The sequence below is a fragment of the Pristiophorus japonicus genome, chromosome 6 (assembly GCF_044704955.1).
Source record: "Pristiophorus japonicus isolate sPriJap1 chromosome 6, sPriJap1.hap1, whole genome shotgun sequence".
NCBI lineage: Eukaryota > Metazoa > Chordata > Chondrichthyes > Pristiophoridae > Pristiophorus > Pristiophorus japonicus.
The window spans coordinates 101,869,713-101,886,898 of record NC_091982.1 but is presented as its reverse complement, the minus strand read 5'-3'; the positions used below and the strand labels follow the sequence as shown (position 1 = coordinate 101,886,898).

The 17,186-nt window shown below is 45.1% G+C and overlaps 1 protein-coding gene across 9 annotated transcripts in view; it reads left to right on the top strand.

The window, feature by feature from the left end:
• The window catches only part of elf1 (E74-like ETS transcription factor 1), a 272,982-nt gene that overhangs the window by 192,581 nt on the left and 63,215 nt on the right, over positions 1–17,186 (top strand). For 8 of the 9 annotated variants that reach the window (XM_070883075.1, XM_070883074.1, XM_070883068.1 and 5 more), the window contains one exon: positions 11,681–12,057. The exons of the other annotated variant lie outside the window; for it this stretch is intronic. In XM_070883075.1, coding sequence (XP_070739176.1) covers positions 11,986–12,057 — 72 coding nt within the window. In that variant the 5' untranslated portion in view covers positions 11,681–11,985. The remainder of the gene's footprint in view (positions 1–11,680; positions 12,058–17,186) is intronic. 9 annotated transcript variants of the gene reach the window in all.

Sequence of the window (17,186 nt, the reverse complement as noted above, 5' to 3'; positions counted from 1 at the left end):
AATGTAACCTAGATTATGGGAGGAGCCAGCACACTGGAATGTGTATTTGTCCGAGTAAACATTAACTGACGGTGTTCATTAAAATACGGAGCTTTAATGCTGCCGTTGTCCTCAGTGGGGTTAAGGTCACAAGTTAATTGTAACCTGGCATTCACTCAGCCTGCAGTGTCGTGGACATGACTTGGCAGCTTGCCTCAACTGCCCTAAATTGGCAGCGAGTTTGGGAGTGTGTGAACGAAAACACCAGACGTGTGCTGAAAATAGAGGAGCTCCATTGAGGCTGGTGTTGAAAGCATGCAGAGAGAGATCCCGTCGCTGTTCCAGTCTCTAACCTCCTGGTATTTCGACACTCAGCAGCATTTCATCTTCAGCATGATGGGCTATCCAAACAGACTGTGGGAAATAATTGGGAGGCAAATTGGCAATTAATCCACTCGAGAGCAAAGTAGTATTGCAATCTATTTTTACTTGCATTTCCTAAAATAGATCCAATTGAATTGAGCCCAGTCCCTTGTTTTCATCATCATCAGAGACAGTCCCTCGGAATCGAGGAAGACTTGCTTCCACTCTTAAACTTGAGTCCTTAGGTGGCTGAACAGCTCAATACGATAACCACAGTCCCTGTCACAGGTGGGACAGTCGTTGAGGGAAAGGGTTGGTGGGACAGGTTTGCCGCACGCTCTTTCCGCTGCCTGCGCTTGTTTTCTGCATGCACTCAGCGATGAGGCTCGAAGTGCTCAGCGACCTCCCGGATGCACTTCCTCCACTTAGGGCGGTCTTTGGCCAGGGACTCCCAGGTGTCAATGGGGATGTCGCACTTTATCAGAGAGGCTTTGAGGGTGTCCTTGTAACGTTTCCTCTGCTCACCTTTGGCTCATTTGCCTTGTTTTATTTAGTACCCAGTGACTGTTTTGCCATGATGAACAACAATTGTCTTGGTGGTGGTCCTGATGTGGTCCATCTTGAGTTACTGGTGCAGACCCAACATCAATAACATTACTGCTGGTGTGTTCTATACAATGAGGTGCTTGCCACATCATTCTTTCTGTTGTTATTTTGAGGGACAACGTGTTGGCGGTTCTATACTAGTCCACGGCATTAACACATTTTAATGTAATTAAAGGGAAGTAATGCTGAAAATATCTGCCGGGCTGTGAGCCTGGGTCGTGCGATTGGGTTGGTTTATTGCTGAATTTGCCCACTCATGGCCCCAAGTTTCGTGCCACGGCGAAAACGGCGCACCTCCGAGCTGGGTGCCTGTTTTTCGCGCCGAAAACTGCGCCTAAAAAAAAATCCGATATTCAGAGCTCGATGTCTGCTTGGCGCGGCGCGCTCTTCGCAGCAGGGGGCGGAGCCTAACACTCCTGCCGATTTTCTAAGCAGCAGGGGGCGGGTACAATTTAAATTAGCCTTCGTGGTGCCAGCAACCCTGCGCGTACACGTTGGAGCGTGCACGCACGTGCAGTCTCACACAAACATTGGCACTTGGCCATTTTTAAAAATACTGCAGAAAAAGTGAAGATTTGTTTCTTGGACCCCTGCAAAGGCTTGTAATTTAATTGTTTTTGATATTTCTGTGTGTGAGGGAGTGCTTTTAGCAGCACTGCTGAATAAATCACCTGCTGAAATCAGTGAGTTCAGCTTTTCACTGCTAAACTTGCAGAACCGGTGCTGCATTGGTGCATGCAAATTAAGGACTGTGTGTTTGGAGAAATAAGAGTGCCAATTCAACTTTGCAATAATACGTGGTGTTGACAATGTAGCACCCATTCTGCAAATTTAAATATAAAACTGTCGATGTGGCTGCCTCTCCCTGTCCAAATGGCCTCAGTCCCCCTCACAGCTCGAAGGCTGCTGCTGATTCTTTGGTTGCCGGCCAGCCACTGACGCCGCTGATATCCTATGGCCGAATGGCCTCACGTCCATCCGCTGCTGATTCTTTGGTTGCCGGCAGCCACTGACGCCGCTGATATCCTATGGCCGAATGGCCTCACGTCCATCCGCTGCTGATTCTTTGGTTGCCGGCAGCCACTGACGCCGCTGATATCCTATGGCCGAATGGCCTCACGTCCATCCACTGCTGATTCTTTGGCTGCTGGCCAGCTACTGCCGCCGCTGATATCCTATGGCCGAATGGCCTCACGTCCATCCGCTGCTGATTCTTTGACTGCCGGCCAGCCACTGACGCCGCCCCTAAAGCGTGGCCGAATGGCCTCAAGAACCTTAATGAGCTGCGTGTGTCCTGCGTTGATTCTTCGGCTGCCGGCCAGCCACTGACGCCGCTGCTATCTCGTGGCCGAATGGCCTCACATTGGTCCGCTGATTCTTCGGCTGCTGGCCAGCCACTGACGCCGCTGATATCTCATGGCCGAATGGCCTCGGGTCCGTCCGGTGCTGCTTCTTCGCGGCCAGCCACGAAGAGAATGAAGGCCTGCCTCAAGCACTGCAGCTCAGCTCGAAGCTTGCTGCCGCTGCCGTCGAGACACTGACGCCACACCGCTGCCTGTCTCCAACATGAAAGGCCTGCCTGAAGCACTTTCACACAGGTAGGAACATGGTTTATTTAATCTTTTCTTTGCTTATAAATTTTTATTCAGGTTGGATTTATTTGTATAATATTTGTATAAGTATAACTAAGGATTGATTGTAGAATTGAATGACTTCCCTTCCCCCCCCCCCTCCTCCGCACCTCATTCCCTACGCCTGATTTGTAACCTACGCCTGATTTTCTAAAGTGTAGACAAGGTTTTTTCGAGCGTACAAAAATCTTCACTTACTCCATTCACTAAGTTAGTTTGGAGTAAGTTTTCACTCACGAAACTTTGAAATCAGGCGTAAGTGGCCGGACACGCCCCCTTTTGAAAAAAAAATTCTGTTCCAAAGTGAAACTGTTCTACCTGACTAGAACTGGAGCAAACTAAATGCCGAGAATTGCAATTTCCAAGATACTCCGTTCTACACCAGTTGCTCCTAAAAATCAGGAGCAAATCATGTGGAAACTTGGGGCCAAGGATGCCACAGTTGCCTGAGCAACAATGCACTGTGTGCAAAAGTGCTTTCCCTGACACCCATATTGTATGGGCCGTCACTAAGATAATAATGCAAATGAGCTTTGAAGGGGCTTGAGTTAATTAGCACACATTGGTTTCATAGCTTAGACAAGGTGTTTATCCAGGAGAAAAATATATTTACAAAAAAAAATCCCCTCTATTTCCCCCCCTACCCGTCCTTTCTTGAAGGTATTGACTCCTTTCTAGCATCTCACATGCTAGCTCCAGTTCTCATCCAAGTGACCATTCTTCACACGTTGTGTCTTAACAGTGAGAGCCGGAAAGTTATTTGGCTGCAGGGACCATTACAGCCAAAACCAATCTTGTTCTGACCTAATATCAGTGCATGTACTCTTTCAACAGAAGTCACCTTAAGCAATCCGAGCAGATCACAAGATAGTTGTAGATGAGGAAGGCCATTCAGCCCATCTTGATTCATCCACCAAAGGGATCCAACTGTGGCCTCCAATTGTTTCTTAAAAGTTTCCAGAGTTTTCTGCCTCCACTACTGCAGCTCGAAGTTTGTTCCACATGTTGATCACTCGGTGTGTGTGAAGAATTTCATGATTTGGTATCCCTTTAGTTTGAAGCTGTGATCCTTTGCTGTTCTACTCTCGTAGCTCAACTCAAGAAACGCTCCAGGTTAACTTTTTCTGTACTCTCAGCCATCTTGTATACCTCTAAGATCACCTATACATAGAGGTTACAACACAAATAGGCCATTCAGCCTAACCAATTCAGGTTGGTGTTTACACTCTGTGAGAGTCACATTTACCCACCCTGCTCCCCTATTCTTTCAACCCCATTTCCTTCCTCCAACGATCCAATCTAATCTGACAGTGCCTCAACCACTAACCTTGGAAGTGAATTCCAGAGCCCCACAACTCTCTATGTAATGAAATTCCTCTTGTTCTGTGTTCTAAATCTCTTACATTTATTCTTGTGTCGAGAGCCACTTATAGTTAACCCTTCAACTACTAGAAACAGTCTGCTTCTAGCTACCCTGGCTCCTCCTTTCAAATTTTAAACACTTTTTATTTGTTCATGGGATGTGGGCGTCGCTGACAAGGCCAGCATTTATTGCCCATCCCTAACTGCCCTTGAGAAGGTGGTGGTGAGTCCCTGCCTTGAACTGCTGCAGTCCGTGAGGTTGAAGATGTTGTTGGGAACGAGTTACTGGTTTTTGACCCAGCGACAATGAAGGAGCGGCGATATATTTCCAAGTCAGGATGGTATGTGACTTGAACGGGAACATGGCGATGATGGTGTTCCCATGCTCCTGCTGCCCTTGTCCTTCTAGGTGGTAGAGGTCGTGGGTTTGGGTTCCTATTTGTATCATTATGTAATCGGCTTTGTTCTTGCGATAAAAGGCCCAATTTTTCAAATCTTTCTTCATATTTGTATTTCCTCATGTTGGCAGCATCCTGGTGAACCTGTGTTGCACACTCCTTCCTGTAGTGTTTTAATATCATCTGCAAATTTCAACACCACTCTGTCCTAGGCCTCTATCCAAATCATTGAAATACACAGTGAACAGAGGAAGCCTTCCCGATGCTGCTTCCGAGCTGAAAAGCCTAAGTTTCTCCCGTCCTTTCTCATAACTCAGACCCTTGATACTGGGGACTGGCAGTGAGATTTTGGTTGTGTAACTGGATTGCTTTAAAAGGAAAAGTTTCCTTTGAAAAATAAAATAATTTGTCTGTAAGGTTGTGTGAAGGTATTGCTTCAGATTTATCATGGAAATGATGGTATGATTAATGGGGTTCTCACCGTAGAATCATAGAATAGTGCAGCATAAAAAGCCATTCAGCCCATCGGGTCTGTGCCGTCTCTTTTGAAGAGCAATCCGGTTAGTCCCACTCCCCTGCTCCATCCCCATATCCCTGCAGTATTTTCTCCCTCAAGTATTTATCCAATTCCGCTTTGAAGGCTACTATTGAATCTGTATTCACCGCCCTATCAGGCAGTGCATGCCAAATCTTAACCATTCTTTGCGTATAAAAGCTTTTCCTCATGCTGCCTCTGGTTCTTTTGCTAATCACCTTAAATCTGTGCCCTCTGGTCATCGATCCCTCAACCATTGCAAACGGTTTCTCTTTATTTACTCTATCTAAACCCTTCATGATTTTGAACACCTCTTATCAAATCTCCTCTTAGTGTCTAAGGAGAACAATCCCAGCTTCTCCAGTCTATCCATGTAACTGTGTTCCCTCATTCCTGGGACCATTCCAGTCAATCTCTGCTGTACCCTCTCCCAAGCCTTCACATTCTTCCTAAAGTGCAGTGCCCAGAATTGGACACAATACGCCAGCTGGGGCCAAGCTAGTGTTTTATACCGGTTTAGCGTAACTTCCTGGCTATTGTATTCTAGGCCTTTATTTATAAAGCCCAGGATCCCATATGCTTCAGTAACTGCTGTGTTAACCTGTCCTCCCACCTTCTGTGCAAAAGTACCCCCAGGTCTCTCTCTTCTTGCACCCCCTTTAAAATTGTCCCATTTAGCTTGTATGGTCTCTCCTTATTCTGCCTACCAAAATATATCACCTCACACTTTACTGTGTGAATTTCATCTGCCACGTGTCCGCCCATTCTGGCAGCCTGTCTCTGTGCTCGTGAAGTCTATTACTATTGTCCTCGCTCTTTACTGCACTTCCAATTTTCATGGAATCTGCAAATTTTGAAATTGTGCCAGTACCCCCAAGTCCAAGTCATTAATGTATATGAAAAAGAGCAGTGGTCCCAGTACTGAACCTTGGGGAACTCCACTGTATACAACAACAACCACCTCATTCCAATCCAAAAAACAGCCAGTCACCATAACTCCCTGTTTTCTATCCCATAGCCAATATTGTATCCATGCTGCTACTCCCCCTTTTTATCCCATTGGCTTCAATTTTGCTAACAAGCCCAGTATGTGGTACTTTATCAAGCGCCTTGTGAACGTCTATATGTACAACGTCAACTACACGACCCTCATCCACTCTTTGTCATTAAAAAACTCGACAAGTTAGTCAAACGCAATGTACCCTTCACACACCTGTACTGGCGTTCCTTTATTAGTTCATGCTTGTCCAAGTGCCTGCTCATTTTCTCCGGATTTTATTGGTTCTAAAAACTGCTCCAGCGCCCCCTTTAAACTGACTGGCCTGTAATTTCCAGGTTTATCCTCCTCCCTGCAGTGGAGTGAACGGCCCTATGTTGGTATTTTCCTCTAGCGTTGTATCTTGTAATCAGTAAACCAGTTTCCATTTAACTATTTCTCCCCCCCCTCCCCCAAATCCCGATTTTTTTCCCTCCTTTCCTGAGGGTGCCGACCCATGGAATATGGTTCAAAAGGTGCTGGAAGTCTCCTGGTACTTCACCCATTCTTGGCATGTCAATGTCAGCTCCTCGACTGTTGTGCACACTTTCCAGCAGAGGGCAGTGGATAGTAATAAGTATCTGGAATCCTGGCTGACTTGCCTGCCTCCTCCCACCCCCTGCCCTCACACCCAACCCAGGGGCACTGAGGCTAATTACAACACTCCTACTGCTGAGATCAACCAACTTGGTGCAGACCAGGAATCTAACCTGGGATGTTTTAGAATCTATACAAGCGAGTTCATAATTGGAATGTTGTGGAGGGGGGGGGGGGAGTTATGAAGATAGCCTATAAAATTTCAAATAATTGATGTGTTTTTTATATATTTATATAGTGTGAGAGCTGTGGCCAAGTATTTGGAAGAAACGCTAAGCGTAGCTGTTGTTTGTGCCCAGCTGAAACTGCAGATCAGACCACAAGAACAATGTAGAAATGTGGGGTCAATGACAGTCTGCATTTCCCATGATGAGTCATAATTAGGATCAGATGACTGATTTGTGCAACACATTGTTTCGCAACGCAGCAGTAACTGCAGAGCAGCTCACTGTCCTTATTTCTCAAGCCCGTGCTGCAGTCCTTTTGTCGATTCCAAACTTGCTATTTATTTTTCTTCTTTTTCCTCCGTGCCGATTTTCTTTCCTTCTTGGTGAAGGGACTGAGTCCTCGCTGGCTAAGGGTTTCACGGGCACTGGCTACCCCCTCAGAGGCCTCACTGAGCCACTTGGCAAGTCCTTGTACGCGAGATCCGGCCCCGAGTACTGGCGGACTATTCAACCCTGGGGGGGGTATCGCAGCTCCACCCAATTCTGCACCTCACCCGACGCAGCCACTTTCCCTTTCATCCAGGAGTACCAATTTTAGCAGCTGCATTCAAATCTGGGAACGATCGGGTTGGGGGGGGGGCGGGGGTGTTAGATAAGCACCTCATTGGGTAAACGCACAGAACTGTCCGGTGTAGTTAGAGATTTACCATATCCTTCTAATTACCTCAAACAACTCTCGAGAGGTATTCAGGCTAAAGAAAAAGAAAACATTTGCATTTCTATAAAGCCTTTCATGACCCCAGGACATCCCAAAGCACTTTACAGCCAATGAAGTACCTTTGAAGTGTAGTCACTGCTGTAATATAGGAAACGCGGCAGGCAATGTGATAATGACCAGATAATCTGTTTTTGTGATGCTTGTTGAGAAATACATATTGGCCAGGACATTAACTGGATAACTCAACTGCTTCCATTCAAAATAGTGCCGTGGGATCTTTTACATTCACTTGAAAGGGCAGACGGAGCCCTGGTTTAATGTCCCATCTGAAAGACGGTTCCTCCAACAGTGCAGCACTCCCTCAATACTCCCCTGAAGTATCAGCCTGGCTTATTCAAGCCTCTGGAATGAGACTTGTACCCATGCTTTCCTGACTCAGGTGAGAGTGAGGCTCATTGAGCCACCGTTAGTTGAATAATTGGAAGTTGGAATAACGGGAAATCCATAAATAACTTCTGAGCTGGGATATTGTCTGCATTTCTTGGGATAGACTGCGATGAGCTTTGTGTCAGCCCATGTCACTGCAAATAAAAATTCACAACATGGCCATGTTTCACATGATGGGGAATTCTAAACCGGGAATCCACATGCCAGTCAGAAGCTGTCCATGATGATTTAGCGGGAAAGATTTGTTACCCTGCTCACTATTGATATTGAACTTTGCATGTACAGTTTCACTTTGAACAGAGAGAAGAGAAAACGTTTTAACAACTGCATCATATGGATTAATGTAGGGGAACGTGAAAGTGGCAGAAAAATCGGTTTGGATAATTGTGGAGTGAATTAGAATTATACGATATCACTTGCAGCAGCATTTACAACAAGGAGTACCGCATTAGTATAGCAGCAGCACCAGTAAGGGCCTACTAAGTTACAGTAGCAGGAAAGCAAAATAGACTATTACTGGCTTCATTTAGACAAGTCATTTCCTTTGAGTTTTCTGTGATGATGATGATGATCGTTCTTCAGAAGATAAAGGAAATAAGCAGCCAGTTTTATAATCACTCTTCATGCCAGTACTGAACAATTCTGGAATTTGGCAATAATGTTAAGGGTATGATTGTTCTCGAGGACTTAACACTTTCATCACCAAGCAAAGAAGCCAAAATCATTTTGTGTTGCTGCTGTTAGTCCTGGGAGGATAGATGCACCAATGTCCGTGTTCTTGATCAGGCCAGCATCTAAGCACTGACCACACTCGACCAGCTCCGTAGGGCAGTCCGCATGCCCGACACAAGACTCCCAAAGCAAGCGCTGTACTCTGAACTCCTACACGACAGGTGATTCCCAGGTGGGCAGAGGAAATGTTTCAAGGACACCCTCAAAGCCTCCTTGATAAAGTGCACCATCCCCACCGACACCTGGGAGTCCCTGGCCAAAGACCGTCCTAAGTGGACCTAAGAGCATCCGGGAGGGCGCTGAGCACTTCGAGTCTCGTCGCTGAGAGCACGCAGGAAACAAGCGGAAGGAGAGTGCGGCAAACCAGACTCACTACCCCCCTTTTCCTTCAACCACTATCTATCCCACCTGTGACAGAGACTGTAATTCCCATATTGGACTATTCAATCACCAGAGAACTCACTTTGAGAGTGGAAGCACGTCTTCCTCGATTTCGAGGGACTGCCTATGATGATGATGATGTTTGCGTGTTAAATGTTTAATCTCTTCAAACAAAAAAAATCAGGAATATACAAGTACAAAACCTGTTTCAATAGGGAGCCAAACTTAATAATTTGAATAACTGAATTTGTGCAGAAAGGCTCCTCCATCAAATGTGGAATTTATGAGGGAAAATGTTACTTTTGAAAAAGACTCCACCAATTAGCCATTGCACTTAAGCAGTTTCCTCTTTGTAACTCGTGCATATCTGGGGAAGGGTTGCATTATACTGTAGTCATCAGTAATGTTAAAATACTTGCACCCTTAATCTTTTCAGTTTCTTCATATTTCCTGATATTTGCACCAACAAATCTTCGCAGTTTGGGTGCATGTACATATTCAGATTTGATTGGACTTCCCATATTCACAGTATATAAATATTTAAAATTACTTTACAACTCACCACCATTGTATATCCGTTTAGATTGTGAGTTTTCTCCCATGTACATTAGACATGTTGAAAATATTGAAAATTTTTCGTGCACTGTGGGTTAGCAGAGAAGTTTTTTTTAACTTTTCCTGTATCTTTTGGTAACCTGAAGGCCATCATTATTGAGCATGAGCTGCACGGGGGAGAATAAGGTAAAACAAATCTCCTGAGAAATCCATTAGGAATTGATTTCTTTCCAGTTTTTTTTGTGCGGGTGAAGGGTTAGAAAAAATTTTTCATGCAGTAACTTTCTCTTTCAACTGTATGGCAGGACTGCTAAGATTACTCGGAGTCGAGAAGCTCAGCCGTGACCCAGTTAGCTGGATGGTCGATGATCTGGTTTTAAGCGAGTGGGTTGAGCCACTTTTTCACCTTTTCTAAAGTCACTGCTGACTACCATCTCACAGCAGGCTTGGAGATCCAGGCTTGACATCCTGCTTGTGAGTCGTTACAGGAGTATTCAGCAACAGAAGAATTTGGTAGCACGTAACGATTCGAGTTTAGTTTAGTGGAAGATTCTGAAGTAAAATGGGGAATTAGAAGCATATTTGAATTTTGCAGCATGCACGCTAGGCCATTACTAGGCCCACTGTGCCTGCGGCTGCTCATGGGAGAGTTCTCCACTTCATTCCATGCCGCCTTTTGTTTCCCTGTAACGTTTATTAAAAAACAATTCAAATTAATACCGAACTTTTCTCTGCTAAATCCTTTTTAATCATCGATTCGAATTGCTGATCTCCTGTCAAGAATTCTGGACAGGAACAAGAAATAAATTACAAACTTTTAAAAAAGGCGGCCCAAATCCATGAACTGTCTCAGCCTAGGATTTGCTGTAGCCAATTTGTGTGAATTTTCGCTGCCTGTATTTGAAGTGGCAGTGTTAACCTGCTTAAAGGAATTGGCATAAACTCTACCTTATGGGATTTTAGCATTGCCTTGAATGAAATGCCCCCTAGTGTAGTTCCTGTAACTTCAAATGCCTCATCCATAATATACCGTACACTGAGCTCCTCTGAGAGATTCTGGAAAAATCTTAGCAACAATTTTTCATAAGTTTTGATACCAAAATGAATAAAGTCTATGTTTAATACAGAATATTCTTTCTGCTTGAAATTAAAACAAAATGAAACGGCATATAAATGGCTTGTTAATGTAAGGTACAGATTCCTAATGCTATACTCCATTAATTTCTTCATAAGATCACTTTTGTTTAAATTAGCACTCTTTGTTTTATTTACTTTTCTCTATTCTTCCTCCTCACCCTCCATGTTGCTCACCATACCCCAATGAACAACCATTGCCAGGTGTCTGTCAAAATCTGTTACTGCATCCTTAGGGAAAGTGCTTCAGAATATCAGTGACCTGCCCTCTGATTTCTATCTCCTTGTGTCCCGAGAAAGTGTTGGGCCTGTGCTTGGCGACCTCTCCCTCATGAGTTGGGTGAGGTTGGCATCTCTCCATGCGTGGAATCATTGGCGCAGGTCCGCACCCTACCTCTCCCTGGTGCAGTGCTGCGATACACCAATCTGTCGTGCCAGCGGGCTAGCTTAATTTAGCCTCTTTTTGAAAATAATCATATTGGTGGTCAGGCCTGTCATGTGTGTATGCTTGGAGTCATTAGCCACCAGGGGGCACCACTGTCGGAGGTCATTGGGCTGTACGCACATGTGTGCGGGCCAGGTCTATAAAGCAAGCCACCATGAAATGTGGGCACTTTGGGCCCAAATAAAGTTGAGCCGGTTTGCATCTGAGTGAGTTTACAGTATTCAGTCTATCGAGTTATTACATACATAACAAGGCCAAAGGGCGCAAAACTGTAGCGTTTGTTCGCACTGTCGAAGATAGACTGAGCAGCAAATCAGGTCAAAATATTTATAGAATGAATCATTCTGGTTTTAGATCATGGCATTTGAATTGTTGGTTGCTTGTGCCCCTGTCTGACTCTGAGAAACGCACTGGAAGCAGATTTAGTGAATATGCCATGTCTGTATCAGTTACTTGGCTGCCTGGCCTCCTGGTACCAGCATCATCGGTCCCAATGTTTGGGGATAAATGTTAAGCAGGGCTTCCAAATCTTTACTTTGAGCAGCAATGTGGCCACTCCCAGATTAACATTTTCCTCTTGCTTTGTTCTTTCAGATCTAATCCATAATGTGCCAAGAACGTTCCTTCTGTGTGAGATTGTAATCGCGCGCCCAGGATCAAAGGAGGCCCTTCACTGTCGGCACCCCTGCACCGTGTGATGTCCACGCAGCTTTGATTCAGAGTCGCTCACCTTGGCACATGCTTTCTCGCATCAAGGGTCAGCAAGGCTAACGAGGCTGATTTATTTTTCCACACTGACTACCTCCTGGAGCACAGAGCGGCCTTCACTCCCTCTCGCTTGTAGCAAGTCTCTCTTATCCTGATTCTGGAGAGTTGCTGGAGCCCTTGATCTGTGAGTCATGGCTGCTGCAGTCCAACACACCGAGCTGGTGTTTGAATTTGCCAGCAACGGAATGGATGATGTGCACCAGGTATGTCCCGCATGCTTAATGTACAGCTTGCTCCCTTCGACAGTAATGTACGTCACACAAGAGCTATTCTAAAGAGTGTGCTCATTTACTGGATTGATTAACAGCAGCAGATAGCCCAAGTCTTTTTAAAAAAAAAAAAAAAAAATAGTTTAGAATGAGGGAAAGTTTCAGACGGGAGTATCCTCGGTGCCCCTGAGAGTTTTGGACCATGACTGCATCGCAGAAGCAAGGATTAAAGTGATGCTTATTATGTTACTGTGTCTGCCACTGCTGATCATTTAGCGATTTCTTTCATGGCAACTTCATTAGATTTAACCAAATTATGTACATTTTCTTTCATCAAACCCTGGGTTCCCATCAAGAATTGACGATATGCTAATTCAGACATAACGGGCTCAGTAATTCAGAGATTATACTTCACTTGATCTTGACCAATCTTCAAAATTCACTTTCTCTCCTCACCTAACTTTCAAAAGTGGGCACTGTGGCATTGAAATCCTTCTTCATTATTACAAAACTGATGAAAGCCAGTGAACTAGAAGGCTCATTAAAACCTACTTCAGACATTCGCCATTGACCTTATTGCAATTCTATGAAAGCGGTTTACAAATGAACAATGAACGTTGTCAGGGGAGGGTTGCAGAGTAACTGAGCTTGGAAGAGTCAAGGCTGTTACAATGGCGGTAATGTTCGATTGAGTTTATCCCTAGATAGCAAGTTCCATATTAAATGGTAATGGTTTTATTGCAGTGCAGCCTCATTCTATTTCTAAAGAGTTCAGTAGGATCTGATGGCACAATGCTTGCTCGAGATGATTTGTTCTCTTCCCTCTCTGTGGAGATCTTTGGCTTGCCCTGTACTGTCTCTCCATCCTTAATGGTACATCCGAGGTTGTAAATTCACTATGTGGGGAAGCAATGGCACAAATGTGTGTAGTGAACAGTTGAATATCACAGTTAAATATTTTAATGTTGCTACTCTGGTGTCCTTCAGTGATGTCAGTACCCTGACACAGTACTGCATTGTTTCTAATCTAAATAGATGTTCGCATCAACAAAATATATGCTCACTCTCTAAAACCCATGGGTGTGATATCTAATCAAAATCTCGTGATGTATGCTTCGCACTTCAAGTCTGTGCACCTGCCTCAGTTGGAAGTCTCAAATCACCTCAGTAAATGTCATGCAGATGGATTAGGCCGAGCGATTGAGCACTGAGGCAGCTGGTTAATAAAAATGAGTTTCTATCACTCCAGACCTGAAGGAAGGCTGCTACAATGGCAAAGTAAATACCACTTAAATAGACCTGGAGACGTCACCTGGCTGTGCAGCAACTGTCAGTGCCAAGTTGATTGGAAAAGCAATGTTGGGGGGTGGGGGAGGGGGTGGAGATTTTAATGTTTGCTTTGCTGATGGGGTTTAGCTATACCCCATGATAAAAGTTTCACAAATCTCTTATCGCCATCCACCACCCAAAGATATCACTAATCAGCAGCCTCTAGTTAGATTTGGGTTTGCACTCTGAATCATAGTTTGAATTACTGAGTTCAGTGAGCCCCTGTGCTTGTGGTTGACGTTTTTCTCACCTCCTTTCCACCAAGTGTTCTACCTGACATCATCAACCGGAATGGATATCCTTGACAAGATGATGAGATAATTTTTCTTCCTGTTGGTGAAATTAGACTGACTACCTTCCCAACTCAGATTACAGCACAACCCTTTCATTATCATAGCCAGTCCCTCGAGATCGAGGAAGACTTGCTTCCACTCTAAAAATGAGTTCTCAGGTGACTGAACAGTCCAATACGGGAATTACAGTCTCTGTCACAGGTGGGACAGACAGTGGTTGAACGAAAGGGTGGGTGGGGAGTCTGGTTTGTCGCACGCTCCTTTCGCTGCCTGCGCCTGGTTTCTGCATGCTCTCGGCGACGAGACTCAAGGTGCTCAGCGCCCTCCCGGATGCACTTCCTCCACTTAGGGCGGTCTTTGACCAGGAGCTCCCAGGTGTCGGGGATGTTGCATTTTATCAAGGAGGCTTTGAGGGTGTCTTTGAAACGTTTCCTCTGCCCACCTGGGGCTCGCTTGCCGTGTAGGAGTTCTGAGTGGAGCGCTTGCTTTGGGAGTCTCGTTCAGGCACCTGGTTAGCAACACAAAGGTTTAGGTGTAAAGCCACAGATTCATAGTTCATGGTACTACATTTTGGTGCTCCAACAAACACAATGGGGTCGAAATTCGGTCCTGCCATTTTTGAGGTGGTGACACCGGCTGAGTGCCGATTTTAATGCCAGGTGGTAGGTGTCGCCTCAAACTGCAAAATTCAGTTTTGCCGGCCAAAGATGAGAGAGCAGCGCTAAAATTGGCGTTGTACACTCATCCTCGGGTGCCAACAGACCCACACTTTCCCACTGGTCCCATCAATACAGTTGTGCTAAAATAAAATAACCATAAGCACTTCCCTTCATTCCTGGACGCTACTAGCCCAGGATCCCCCGATGTCCCACCACCTTTCCCCCTATACGGATGCCTGCCGGTAAGGCCACCGTACTCAGCTAATTTTCCGCGGCGGCAAGTGGGTGTTGCACGCTTGATGATGTCATCACGTGGATGGCGGCAGAGCGCACAGCGGTACATCTTGGTGCCGCCCCCACCGCCCAGTTAAATTTACCATGAGCTGAGGAACCCGGTGGTAAGTACTTAGCCGCGTGTTAGCCACCCCTCTCCGGTGGTAACGGGCGGCGTTAGAAACTGAATTTCGACCCCAATGTCTTTCTCGTCTTTTGGCTACATTGTTTAAACCAAAAATTCATATCTCCAAATTGTATACAGCACTAGAAAGAAAAAAACAGGAAATAACATGAATGATTAATTCATCAGTCTGTGATGGGTTGAATGTTGAGCAGGACACATTGCTCCTCTTCAGATAGTACAATGAGATTCACCTCCGCCAATAGGAACTGCTGGCTAGCCACACCATTGCATCTACATGCACTAATTTTCGTAGCAAATGTCTTGCACACACTTCAACAATCCAGGCACGTATACTTCACATGTATATTTACTTAACACACACTTACCGCCATTCAGCAACCAAGGAAGTGAAGAACTCATAACAATCAAAAAACACGTGCACACTCTGCTTTTCATCTTAACATTTTGGCAACAAATGTGCAAAAAGCTTAAACTTCAAATGCACACTGCGTGTGAATCGGAATATTGCGATCACATGCCCAACAACAGTATCGGTTACTTATTTCCTAATCAGAAATGCTGTGACCCACATTTCTATTCCCAATTAGCCACACGTATCTCGTGGCTAACATATTGGACAACACTGACCTAAGCAAGTGGATGGACCCTTGGTTTAAGAGCTTATCCAAAAGACAGCAGCTCCGATAATAAAACACTCCCTCAGTACTGCACTGAAGTGTTAGTTCAAGATTATGTGGTCCCATAGTGGGGATTGAACCCACAACCTTCTGACTCAGAGATGAGAGTGTTACTAGCTGAGTCAAACTGAAGTCATTTGATGCAATGTTCATTCCTCTTGTGAAAGAGATCTGTTTAACTCATTCACCGATGCATAATTTTCTTGCAGAATAAACATATTCAAACTATCTTTTTATAGATGACAATTTCTTCAGATTGCTGGATGTGGGAGAGGCTTTTTAACTGAATATAGTGAGGATTCCTTTTGCTGTCATGGGCAGATTTGGGTTGAGATACCGGGCAAACAATTGTAGCTCCATGCCCAAACCTGCCAGAGTATGGAGTAGAATTAACATCTGAAATGCAAGGCATTAGGGGACCTTTTCCTCTTCTCTGCGCCTGTGGAATTGACATTCCCTAGGTATAGGGAAGAGGAAAAAGGGGCAGAGACCCATTAGGGCAGGTATTAGCCCCCATTGTGTTTACCCCTTCCCTCCCCCCCTCCCCCCTGGATTTCCTGGGACTTCCCACAGTGTGTAACTGGACCTGTACCTGTAATAGGTGCAGGCCCAGCATTGGTATTTTAATGAGACAGCTGAGAATGTTCTAACTTCCTGCCTCATCTACAAAAGTAAAAAGGTCTGTTAATCAGAGCTGTTAAAATGTTGTTTTTAAACTGAGTGTACTAAGATTATAAGTCCATCTTTAAGGAAGTTGCTTCATAAGAACATAAGAAGCAGGAGTAGACCATTCGGCCCCTCGAGCCTGCTCCGCCATTCAATAAGATCATGGCTGATCTTCTACCTCAACTCCACCTTCCCGCTCTATCCCCATATCCCTGGACTCCCTTACTATCCAAAAATATATTGATCTTTTTAATGGAATGATATCACATGTTTAAACCTTGACCAAAATGTCTACTCCCTCTGAGTGCATCGGCGCAGGTATATCTCTGGTGGAGCCAGCTTCTGCCCAGTGTTTTCCCCTTGCAGGTGTAAAATTCAGGTTTAAATATCTGGCCAGTGGGCTTGCCGCTTTACCATAGGATGCCCGCTTGCTGTGCCTGGTGTGTAGTGGGCAGTGTTGCAGGCTATGTGGTAGTTGTCCTGTGTTGTGTGTCACTTTGCACCTCACTGGTTGGTTGTGAGGCATGAACCCTCTGTGCAATTTTAAAGGTTTGCATAGACCGAGATTATGATGTCCCACTGCAGTGGTTAGTGGGTTAGAATGACTTGTGACTGCAACTCTCCCTCACTCTTCCTGTTCCACCATGGGCCAGACCTATCTTCCCCCACCCCTGCGATAGCTTGTGAAAGGGCAGAACTCAAACGCCAAGTGGAATATCCAGATCATGTCTGTGGGTACGGTGCGCTGCTGTATGTGGTAACACAGGCCCTGAAGTTACCCGCTGTGATACGACAATACAAACACTTAATGCGTTAGGTGGAAATTCCCCTCTGGTATTTTAATGGTGGTATTAATCCATTATTTAAAATAGTGAGAGAGGGATTTAAGACAAATGCAGTCTAATTTCAGGGAGCCACAATGTAATTTTGTACTTCATAGAATCATAAAATCTTACAGCACAGAAGGAGACCATTTGGCCCATCATGCCTGTGCCGGCTCTTTGAAAGAACTGTCCAATTAGTTCCACTCCCCCGCTCTTTTCCCATAGCCCTGTAATTTACCCCCTTCAAGTATTTA